This window comes from Pagrus major, chromosome 21 (assembly GCF_040436345.1).
Source record: "Pagrus major chromosome 21, Pma_NU_1.0".
Lineage (NCBI taxonomy): Eukaryota > Metazoa > Chordata > Actinopteri > Spariformes > Sparidae > Pagrus > Pagrus major.
The window spans coordinates 16441485-16454161 of NC_133235.1; the positions used below are offsets into that span (position 1 = coordinate 16441485).

General features: G+C 39.8%; 1 protein-coding gene across 1 annotated transcript in view; it reads right to left on the reverse strand.

Moving 5' to 3' along the window:
* Window positions 1-12677, reverse strand: part of LOC141016905 (collagen alpha-1(XI) chain-like) — a 92086-nt gene that overhangs the window by 29637 nt on the left and 49772 nt on the right. The window contains exons 29-40 of the mRNA XM_073491487.1: window positions 12565-12618; window positions 12347-12454; window positions 11008-11061; window positions 8535-8588; window positions 6440-6484; window positions 6106-6159; window positions 5681-5725; window positions 5203-5256; window positions 5001-5054; window positions 3566-3619; window positions 3044-3151; window positions 2100-2189 (exon numbers count right to left, since the gene is read on the reverse strand). Of these exons, the coding sequence (XP_073347588.1) occupies window positions 2100-2189; window positions 3044-3151; window positions 3566-3619; window positions 5001-5054; window positions 5203-5256; window positions 5681-5725; window positions 6106-6159; window positions 6440-6484; window positions 8535-8588; window positions 11008-11061; window positions 12347-12454; window positions 12565-12618 (774 nt within the window). The remainder of the gene's footprint in view (window positions 1-2099; window positions 2190-3043; window positions 3152-3565; window positions 3620-5000; window positions 5055-5202; window positions 5257-5680; window positions 5726-6105; window positions 6160-6439; window positions 6485-8534; window positions 8589-11007; window positions 11062-12346; window positions 12455-12564; window positions 12619-12677) is intronic.

A 12677-nucleotide genomic window follows, 5' to 3' on the forward strand; every position in this document is an offset into this window, starting at 1 on the left:
CAGCAGGTCATCAAAGGGTTAGTCCACCCAAAATTAATAATATTATTTTTTTATTATTTTTCCAAGTTTAGCAACATAAATTTAAAAGATTTCTTCTGTCACCCCAATGAAATTGAAGTGATTTTTTATTATGGTTCTCTCATGAGAGACGCACATACTGAATTTCTTTAGAATTACTTGCTAGCAAAGAAATCCATATGAAGCCTGTTCAGAGTGAGGTCTATGGATTATCCAAGAAGAAAGTGGTCGCTGTTCCTGGAGAGAACGGACCACAAATAAAATTCTATTTACATCCTTTGTATTAGGGTGGAGGAAGAAGTCGATTAAAAAAAATAATGAATAATAACAGCTTGCACTACTCCAAAACTTAAACGACATACGATCTATGTGTCAGCGCCTGAGCTTTGGTTCTTTGTGGAGACAGAAGTCCAGAAACTTCTGATACTTGAGCATATAAAACTAAAACTAGATGAGTAACAAATAGGGAGAAAAAAATAGGCAGAAATCAGGCAATAACAGATGCATTCTGTTAATGAGCTCGGCAGGCGGGAATTTAGTTGTTGGATTTGTCTAAAAATCGGCAAACTCAGAAAATAAACAATGAAATAATGATGATAATTTAATGGTGCAGCTCAGAAATATTCATGAATAAATTTCAAAGATTTCAAAACATTTAGTTTGGCTGCAGTTCAACTTCTCCACAGAAAAATTGGAGATTCTTTAATAAATAATGATATAGCCTTATCAGTAGGCGTATCTATATTACTAATGCAAAAGGAGTCATTAAATGAGCTCTAAAGCAAATGGGATGAGGTTCTGGAGCCTGCAGTGGGCCGCAAGATCAGGTATAGCCCATCTATCTCTGGACCCCCGTCATCTCCTCAAGATCCAAACCCCTGAAAGGCAACGCCTGTGCTGCTGAATCGTAGCACCAGGAGGCTGAGATTGCATATGGAAAACACAGTTCACCAGAGGCAGTAAAGACTTTCATTATAATAACTAATTTACAGGCTCCGACTGAGCCAGCAGGCACAGACGCTGCCAAGCAGGCTCTCCAGCTCTTTGGCTTCCACATTTCACCATGGCTGGAATAGTCTTTCTTTGCCGGACACACAAAAAGTTATTTATTGGCTCATATATTGCCACTGTGCCTTTCCTCAAGACTGAAAGACTGAAAGATTGGATGAAGAGCGTGTGTGTGTGTGTGTGTATGTGTGCATATTGAAAAGAGAAGAATAAACTATTTGTGTTTGTGTGTCAGTAAACAGAATGAGATTAACTTTTATGTTCCTGCTCATACAACAGGTGCATGCATGTTTGTATCCTTGTCTTATTGGATGCCATCACTTTGAGAGACACTGGGAGGCTGTATTTGCTTGTGTAGTGAGTGTGCTGCCGTTATGAAGAGAAAGCCATCCCACTGCACACATGGGACAAACATAACGGTGGTAATAAGTCTGGGCAGTGCTGTCGTGTGCTGTCTTAATGGTCAGCCTTGAAATGAGCCTCAGCCTCAGTCCCTCAAGCTGATCCTCTAACAGCCTACCACTTTCACCTTGAACTTTTTCTCACACCCACACCCACTTCTTTTGAGAATTAATTTGGGTTACTCAGAGTGTATGTGATGTACTCACAAAGTTGTGGGTTTGAATCAGAATTAGAGGGCTTTGACTCATCGCCCAATCGAAAGCAAAACAGGAATTCCTGTCGGAGAAAGAATCTACCAGCGCAGCTAAAAATGTGGAATTATTGCACAAATTATAGCTGACTAAAGATATATTTTACAAGTTAAAATACTTTGTCAAAGCTGCATTGACAACAGACTACAACCTACTTCAACCTTGCTGAGATAAATCATGATAAAAAATGTAAATATTGTGTCTGGCTCACTCCTCTCTGTTACTTCTGAGTAAGCCAGTTCTGCACCTTTCAGTCTGGTCCACCGCCAAGCCTGACATTTGGTTTAACAGCAGGTAGTTAGCCTGGTAATTGGGGTTTGGAGTTAAATCCAACCGGGTGTGTGCTCGGGATGTGGGCTAAGAATACTTCTGTGTTCACACATGTGCAGTGTTTCAATGTGTGGGTGGTCTGTGTGTTACCATGGCCCCTGGAAGACCTCTTGCCCCCTGGAAGCCCCTCAGTCCAGCAGGTCCTGACTTTCCACCAGGACCTTGAGGACCTGGATCACCCTACAGATGGAAGAAAAAATAACATCCACTTAACTGACATCTGATATACCCTGAGGTAATCATTAAACACAGATTTGCTCTGGGTGAAGACAAAGAGCAGAACAGAATCTGGAGGGAGGAAAGTCAAAGAATTAAATTGATCTGTTTGACAAAAGCTGGAATTATTGCTTATTATGTGGAAACAACAGCAAGTGTTTAAGAAGTAAAGGCACAAAAGGAGAGATGTGCCAAGTTTTAATGAACAATATCGAAGGATAATGAAGTCTAGAATACACCAGATATCAAACAAAGCCATCTGATCTATTTTTTAAATTGCGGTACCATTGCACTTCAATTATCCTAAACATAACATTACTTGAGATTGTGAAACTGCTAAACTAGTAAGACACCCTGTCAGTTTCTCTAAAAACGTGTTCAATATTTAATCTTTTGAACCCATTAATTTTTTAACGATGAGTGTTTTTTGTTACAGTGGAAATGCATGGTATGAAATCTTAAAGAGCTTCAAAAAGCATTTTAAAGACCATTTCTTATTCTGATGTTAGTTGTTAAAAGAGACAAGACAAAGACTACATGTCAATAAACAGAAAAAGACTTCTACATCACGAAATAAACGTTGCATGACTTCAGATGTTATGAAAGTTTGATCTTCCACTACAAGGTAACTGTGCAAAGTTGGCCACAACTTAAAGTAGTTTGTATTCCTCTTTATGATACTTTGTTATATTAAAATGCAATGGGTAGTTCAAGTGTAGGAATACAGAGGTGGTCAAAAACACCAAGCATGACGCATTGTAGCTACTTTTGACTGGTGCATTTTGCATTTATAGCATACACAACACACGCTCATTTACCTTTCCACCCTCTTTTCCAGCAGCTCCAGGTAGACCTTGCTCACCAGGTGGACCAGGAGAGCCCGGGTGTCCTCGCTCTCCGCTGGGTCCCGTCTCTCCAGTTGGGCCCTGTCAGACACAATGGAGACATATTAAGGTCAATGTGAAATAAAACCTGATTCCTAAAGGAGATATGATAATGATACAGTAGTGGTGCATCAGATGTTAAGGATATCTCACATTTGACACTGGTTAACAAATCATACTTTATTTTTCACATTCTTTATTTTTCACATTCTTTTTGCTTTTTTCTAACTGTAAATTGAAGTCTTAATGAGGCGGAACAGTTGATATTCAGCCCCCACTTCATTACTTGAAGACAAAAGAGCTCACTAAAAGTTCTTAATATAACCATTTGATGCAACTTGTGTACATTCTGTTGTACAGCTGTTGTTAAAGGTACATATTTAAATTTCAGTGCCTCATAGTTCTCAAAAAACAGAAACAGGATCGGTGAGGAGGTGTACTGTGCTGTTTATCTACCTGTGGTCCAACAACCCCTCCGGGTCCTGGAGGTCCTGTCTTTCCTTGGAAGCCCTGGAGGGAGAAACAGAGATAAAGTTGACTGTACCCAGGGACTTGTATATAGTAGGTAGTGCCTACTTTTTGCTATACAGTATGAAAAGATTTTTTTTATTTTCCACTTCTTAAGAATAGTAAAAGTATCTTTATAACTCATTTGTCCTCATCAGTCTATAAGATTAACTTTTTAAGCAGGAAAGATCATTTCACATCCAAAACACCTCCCCTTGTGTCAGCTATTTTCCTTCCAGTGGTGGAGGAAGTGCTCATGTGCTTTACTTAAATAAAAGTAGCAATACCACAATGAAAAACATTTTTATTATTAGCTCTGCAAAAATGTACTTACTAGTAAAAGCAGAGAGGTACTCATTATACCGATGATTAATGATGAACTAATGTGAAAGCAGCTTTTTATTGTAGCAGAATAGTAGTGTAATAACAATGCATCACATTTTATTTTTTGATTATATGTGACGTATACATGTAGTTCATGTGTAAAATCTGAATGTACAAAAAATTGGGAATTAAAGTTCTCAAATAATTGTAGTGAAGTAAAAAGAACAATATTTTACTATAACGAGATATAAAATGCAAATACTTAATAGTACTATGTACCTCAAACGTACTTAGTTACTTTCCATCACTGTTTTCTACAAATGAATGTCTTACCCTGAAAGGCAGACGATTGCATCAGTATCAAAATGCGAAAATGACACTTGACTCCTGAAAATTACAAACTATTTACATTCTGAACAAATCATTTGATTTGATTTGTACTGTGAAGTTTTCCTAACCTATTGGCTCCTATTTCATTAAGGGGTTGAATAACAGATGACATTTTTGGATGGACATTTTTGCTGTAAGCATACTAAACCTGTAGAGCATTACTTACTCATCTAAGCTCAGCTGTGCTCAATTAAATTCACTCCAACTTTGCTGTCATTGAAATAAAGAACATGTACAACTGTATAACAGAACTGTTTGCTCTAAAACCAGCATAAAAAAGGTGTATGCTACTGTATCCTTTACTATCGCATCTAAAACTAATATTTATACAACAAAGAGTGGATATCGTCAATAACCCTGATGACCAGTGGCATCAGAATCTGTCATCAAACAATCAATAATAAAGATCAGATGAGTGGCCATCAACTGTCGTGATGATATACTAAATCAGCTCAGCTGTGTTGCAGTTCCCATATTCCATTTTCTGTTACTGGAGCTTCGCTTTCACCCTAAGAACACAATTTGTATGCTATTTCAGTTATCTTCCTCCTTGCCTTACTTTTATTCTACAACCTATCTGGGAGACTGAGTGAGGAGTGGGCGCTGATGCATGATGTTCAGGGTCACATAGCATGACATATCGCATTCACAGACAAAACTACCCACTCACCGTCTCTCCCCTCTGTCCGGGATGACCGGGCAGGCCATCTTTTCCTGGTGGGCCCTGGGGGGTGAACAGGTAGACATTTTATAAAAGACATCAGGTGGTAAGTGTGTATTAATATTTGAAAAGCTCATATGAAAAGTGTCAATGTGGACTTGTTGTGGACGGTGCTAACTTCCAGACACTTTAACCGGAAGCAGCTACTTACATTGGGTCCTTTAGGTCCGGGGAAACCAACGGGTCCCTGTGGTCCTTGAGGTCCCTTAAATGAAAGAAAATGAACAGAGTGAGTAGAGAGAAGAATGGTAAGGAGCACAACATCTAGATGGTCGTTGGTATTTCAGTTGATTTTAGTTGCCAAATCCAGCTTTCTTACTATGATTAGTGGGAAATCATTCAGCTACCTTTTTATTACAAATTTTAGTGATTTTATGTCAGTTTCAGCTACACAGAACTGGGTTTCTTCAGGTTAATTAAACATACATTTAGAAATAGTTAATTAAAGGCTGGTAATCAACAGCTACTGGAGGGCATATACAACCTTTGATTTATATCTGGTTTGAAAAATAGCCATAGTTCACTTTGAGTTAGGATTCAATGCACCTGAAGTACTTTTCTGTCACTGACTCAGTGCACAAACTTCAAAATTTCAAGGGGCACTGATCAAAAAAATATGTGATACTCACCCTCTCTCCTGGTGGTCCTGGAGGTCCATCATTGCCTGAGGTGCCCTGAGGAGAAAGAGAAGGCGCAGGGAAAAGTTGTCATCTTTGGACAAAACTGTCAAAAAGTATGAAGTGTGAATAAAATGTATGCAAAACACTGACAGTGAGGTTATATAGCAAGCCTGCACATTTCTTTTTCTACATGAGTTGGCACCTAAGAGTTGTTTTAAATATGATTGATAGTTTTGTTTTTGTACATTTTTTATGTGATATACAGAACAGATGACGAGCATGAGCAAAGTAACCTGTTCATTGCCATTGCTTTGGTTTGTTACAAAGCATTCAAACTACTGAATTTGTTCATTTTCACTTTCATGGTTACATGTGAAAAAACATTAATTATCATTGGCCACACCATCATAAATTCTAAAATGGCCGTCTCTCACCTTTGCACCTGGCTTCCCTGTTGGTCCTCTAGCACCGCGTCCACCACGTGGACCCTATAGACATGGTATACAAAAACGATACAGTTATCTTTAGGGAAATAAAGAGGATTTTCGTTTTTTTGGTTCAATATAAGAAAACATAATGAAACAATATGAACAAAGTAATTGTATAACGGGCAGGTAATCATCTGTGAAATTCAGTGCATATCCTCTTCAAAAGACGAGATGATGAAGCCCGAACACAACTACACGAAGGAGGGGATTTTCATCTGAGCACAATAAATCATTTATGTGGAGGACTCGGGCTGAGTTGGCAGACAGATGAAATGCCTACCGTTGGGCCACGTTGCCCTCGTGGGCCTGCTTTGCCGGCGATTCCCTAGAAAAGAAGAACATTAGCTTTAATTTGGGACGTAATCTTTCCTTGTGGTACTGTTTGATCTCTTTTTAGAAGTTTAAGCTAAAGCAATTCTACAATAACAAATACACTCAGACATCAGACAGGCACACATGCTGAAGGTGGTTTGAGAGAGGGACAAAATAGAACGATCTGAGCATCTTTGGACAAAAATAAATAATCAAATTGCTGCGGTAAGTGGTTGCCCACAGGCACTTGACAGTTCGAACTACCTGTCAGTTGTAGCATGCCGGGGCCAGGGGTTTCTGCCTCTCAGTGTCTGTCTGAGAGCAAAGACGAGCATGTCTAGTCAATAACAACCCACCCCGCCATTCTACATCCCTCATTCCTTCATGTGTAACCATCCTCAACCCGACCAATCTGCGGTCACACATCTTGTTTACAGTTTCTCCCTCATTTTCGTCTACCCTTGAGTGCTAATTCCTGATTGCACTACAAGGCCAAACGTTTGTGAACACTTGTGTTCTCTTGCCATTTGGGCTTTCTTTTCATGATTTAGGCTCAGCTCCTTAGTCCATATTTCAAGCTATTGTGTGCCTCCAACTTGGTGGTGAACATTCGGGAAAGTCAGAGTTGGATGTCGAAGTACTAGACCGAACAGACTCCTGACCTCTGCCCCATCTTTGGGGTGAAATGGAATGACCTTATTGCCTAATATTAGTGGCCGACCTCATTAGTACTCTTGTAGCTGCACTGTTGAGACATTTTAGGGATTCATTAACAAACTTTAATGCTGACACAGTTGATTCCCAAACTGTGAAACTGTAAACATGACATCTATTGCATGCTGGTCCATCCATGGAATCTCTCCTCTGTTGCTTGTCCTGAGATTCTTCCAGTTTTTCCCCATTAAAGGTTTTTTAGGGGGAGTTTTTCCTTTACTGAACAGAAGGTCAAGGGATAGAGGGTGTCGTAGACTGTAAAGCCACTTGAGGCCAGTTTGTGATTTTTGGTGTGTGGCTATATAAACAAAACAGAATTACTTGACTTAAACTGTGTACAATCATAGCATCATCATATACAGCATACTATTTATATTATTTGGCACTTTGAATGAACGACTCTAAAAAATCTTAGATTGAAACTGAATGACATTTCTGGCCTTTCTCAGTCAGGTCTAGCAGGAAATATCCTGGGAAGCAGACAAATATGCAGAGCTCATTTGCTCTGGCAGATATGTCTGGTCCTTCTCCCATTCAGACAGATTTCCATCCAATCTGGTCCTTATTGGTCCAATCACAAACGTTTGTCTAATATCAAGCTGGTTTGATACAATGACTGATGGATGAGCAACACCGCTCCACATTTGAAAAGTCACATGTCACACTGCTCTGACTGGTTGTAGGTCTATGCAATAGCGTCCAGTCTGCAGGACGGAAGAACAGAAGTTCAAAATGCCCATCGTCACGTGATTCACGGTGACTTCAAATAGTTCCAGGAAGTTCTAAGTGGGTAATTTGAATGCATGAATACAGAGAGACAAAAGTACGATGTTTGGCAGTTCGTAGTTAAAACTTGATTTATTCATTGATTGATTTACAGTACTGGGCAGCTCGTATTTGACGCTATATTCCAGTAACTATTAAGAGGCTCCATGATCCGCCTTTGCTATTGTCTATTGGAGTAAACGGAGATGACGTGACTCTTCACTCAAGGACTCTGGTCCAGGCCAACAAAACTGACTGTCAACGAGGCAGTGCTGATCAAATATGACTCATGATTCTGCTACGGCATTGATGATTTCCCACCTCAAATGTCTTCAGAAACACATGTTAGTGTTCGGTGTAGCTGTAATTTAAGAATTTGAGTTTGCCATTTTCTTCCAAATTGAAATTGGACCAAGGACTGATTAAGCCCCTTGGAAATCAAAAGTGAATTGAGAACAACCAGACTAATATGCATTTGCAAATTAGGATACACTCGCCATCCTGTGTTTCAGTATTCCACTTAATCCATCCATCAAATCTACATTTCATTAATAGGACAGAGAATAATGAAAATTGTGGCTCACCCTTGCCCCCTTCTCGCCATTTGCTCCAGCAAATCCAGGGAAGCCAGTGGAACCCTATGAGACAAGTAAAAAAAAGTGAGAGAGAAAAAAGGGAGTGACAGAAAGGGGGAATATGTTAGAGAGTTGAAGAGATAAAATAAGAGATGTCTGCCATAGTCCAGTAACAATGTGACATGTGAGGTTGAAGACAAAACAGCACCATTCCACTTGGGCTTTACTGACCAAGGCTCATTAATAGAGAGAATGTGAAGACTTAACAGGAGTACCGCAAAGCTAGCCAGCCAATTGTTAGCACATGGCAGAAGTTTGTAGTTTGAGTTCCCACAGATTGATTAAACCCTTATTTTAATACTTAACAGCAGCCCAAAGACGAAGTTTCTCCCTCGCCACTTAAAGACTTTCTGACACACATACAGAGGTGCTGGTGGGTTGTTAGCACAGTTAGGAAGCAAAACAGGAAGATAAAAAAGGCAGTGGGAGCAAATAAAGACAAAGGAAGGGGAAACAGCAGATCCCCCTTGATACCCATCAGCAATTTAGTTATTGGACTTTCGCAGGCTGTGCCCTCTGATAGTGGCAATGGTGCCAGTCAAACAAATACTGCGAGGGGGAAATCACTGTTGGATGAATAAAACTGAGCAGCGTACCAATACAACCTCGCTTTATGCAGCATTAGGTAGCTGAATATATATTAAACCAATTTAATTTCAATATTTTTTTGTCTGAGCTGCTCAACAAGGTCATGTGCATGTCTAGAACTTACTCTGATGCAATGCACATCAGTAGTGCTCATTACCGCTCACATGCATATGTATACCAGGCATTATACTGTTCAGTATAAGCAAGGGCACCACAACAAGGCAGCGTGGGCAGAATTGCAAGAGGTAAACAGCCCGACATCGTGGAGACAGCAGGAAGGGAGATCTATGCTGCTTAATTTGTTTTTCACAGAGGTGCAGTTATGGTAAACTGAAAGGAGAGCTGGTACTGGACAAGCCTGACTTGCGCCACAGAGATAAGACAGTCCACTGAAGCCTTTGCAAATGGCATCCAGAATTAACGGTGTGGGAAAGCTGTTAACAGAGAGTGATGGGGTGCAGCAGCCAAAAACACAGCCAGTGGAGGGATTCGTGCACAGGCTGATTGAGGGGGATAAAAGCTGCAAACGGGCCAGGGCTTTGACCCTGAACCTACTCATGAAGACAATGTGACATTTTATAATGCTGATGTTACTGTGCAATGTGTCAATCTCAAACAGTAAACGGAAGTGTATCTCTTAAATTGTATGAATCAATTAAGAGAAAAAGAAAAAGTTAACCTCCTGTAAAATATAAAGTATCTCTAAAATGATTTGGTCCATTGAAGCATCCTCATTATAAGTTACTAAAAACAGCTTCCAACATTGTTTTAACATCACAAATCTGAAATAATGGAAATCTCCCTTTTCTTTTTCTGAAAAAAAAAGAACCTCTTCAAATGCGGGCTATAGAGATGCCTTTGCCTTTCTACCATACGTTTACTGTCTCTCCAAAAATATTTTTGAAAATATTCAAAGAAGATCTGATCCTGAGCTCCAGTGGGAACCTTTGCTCAAAATTATTTATGGATACAAACAAAGGAATAGCCTTTGTGTTTTTGCTTTAGCCAAATACGATAACTACATATTTATAACACCGTTTTCACTAGTGACATGTTTTACTGGAGAGAAAAATATCCAGTAAATAAAAAAGTAAGACAATTGCTTGCAAATTACTGGAAAGAATATCGTACATTGTAGAATTCTGTAATTCTATCTTATTTCTTCCCTCTCTCCCACTTTATTTAATTTGTCCAGGCTTCTTATTAATTTGCGTGCCACGCTCAGCTCAGATCCTGCTGACATTAACAGACAGACCTGGAGACTTGCCTATGTGGATGTTGTGAGAGTCGATGTATCTGACCCATCATATCAGTGCCAAGCTGTCAGTGCTGACAGCAGCGTGGAGGAAGCAGCTGCAGCAGCACATCTTGATTGTAGAGCTGTGGCCAAGACTGTTAGATAATGCTGGGAAGAGTTTTAGGGGAAAGGACAGCTGATGACTCCGGCAGGTGACCGTGCTACTTAGGCTTCTTGTGCCGAGGGTACAGTGAATGTCTGCTTGGGTTTGTCTTTATGTGAGTAAGGGTTAGTCAGCAAGTTAGTAGATTTTAGATGAGTGGATGTTGATCAGACAGACATGAATAGAAGATTTGGTAGTGTGCAAAGGCATATATAAACAAAAGCACAACAGCCTCATAATGAAAGGCAGAGTTTGTCCTTCAACTGTTCACATTACTGAGTAGGCAAACGTCTCCTCAGCTGAACTGGTCTTGACCAAGGGGGCGAACACCTACAGCTTGTCGTAAACTCTGACCTCCCAGTGGAGTGGGGGCTTACATGGGAAGAATTGCTCTGCATTGATCAGCAGAGTGCATTATTACTCTCATCACACACCTTCGAGCCTTGTCTGCCAGGGTACCCAGGCAATCCAGGGACTCCAAGTTTTCCCTAAAAAGAGGAAAAGAGAAACAAAACACAGACGATGACTTCTCATTGTGCCACCAGAGACGTCGTCGGAGACTCTGCAGTAAAGTTCACAGAAGCATTGCAAAAAGTAATAAACTTATGACCATAAAGTTTTACATGTAGTTGGGGAAATTTTTTAATACCATGTTTATGAACATTACATCATCCGTGTAGAGGCCTTTTCTGCTTTTAATCCCAAATGTGAGGTCACTTTGGTCCATTTTGCTCATTTTAGACAGTGTTTGGTCATTAGGAAGCACACGAAATCTGATGTAACCACTTTGAAACTAAAGTCAAGTCCTGTATTCTTATTTAATTTTGAATTCAATACTTCTAACTCAGGTAATGGTAATTTGTAGTTCTACTGTGCTGTTGCACTAATATTAAGCAAATCAGGATAGGGAAAAAGTAACATTCAAAGGGGAATGAAACTGAAAATGTATTTGTGGCAGGTGGGATTAGCTCATCGGTGTGGCAAATTATGACTTTCATCTTTCATCATCAAAATAACTGAAAAACTTACTAATTAACTTTGGAGCTTCAGTTTCCAGGCTCGTTTTACATAGTTTCTAATTATTTTAAGCATTCCCCATCCATGGTCTCATATATCACATTTATTCTGACATTTATTCTAAAATGTCATTTTGGCTATGGAATGAATCGATCCAAGTCTATTTACTTTACAAAAAACAGATCATTGATCAAAGCTCTGTCATTTCTTCTCAAAGGAATCACCTATGTTTTAATCCGTTAATCTGAATGGAGAAGATCTCCTTGTAACCTTCAATACCTATTTGTCGGAGTGTTCGAGTGCTGAGTGTACTGCAGCACCATGAAGCAAGAAACACCGTGGCAAGATCAAAGCTCTGTGGAGAAGTGTTGGCAACACAAAGCCAATTAAATGGGACTGTTGTAGAGCTGAAGAGGGGTGGAGAAAAATCTTATCAGGGCAGTTGTAAATCTATAGTGAACTACTCTCCTCAGACTGCTTTCTCTCCAGTTCATTAAAGACATCTATAAAAAAGAGAAATCTTGACCCCGCAACAGCACGGAAACAGACCACATATGTTTATTTACATATGTATGTTGTTATTTTTTTTAATCACTAAAGCATTTTAATAGCATTTGTGTGTAATTATGGCATACGATCGAACTTGAGCCTGAACTTCAGCACGTCAATAAAACACATCAATCAAATACGATACAGCACTTAGACATCATTCAAAATGAAAATCCAGTTTTATGATTGCAGGTATTGATTATTTACCTTCTCTCCAGCTAATCCCAGGGGACCAGATTCTCCGTTGGGTCCTGACTTGCCCTTGGGGCCCTCAGGGCCGTCCTCTCCTCTGGGTCCTAATACACCACCCTCACCCTTGATGCAAAGAGAACAAATGTAAACAGCGTGATTATTTTATCATTTTACCACCCCATCTCTTTCTGCAACTGCAAACATCAGTATTCTCTACGGAGATGATGATTCACCTTGTCGCCCTTGAGACCCATGTCACCTTTGAAGCCAGGGAATCCATCCTCTCCCTGAAGATGAAAGAGATAAAAAAGAGAGAGTTGAATGTTTTATTGAGTATCAAAGAGAC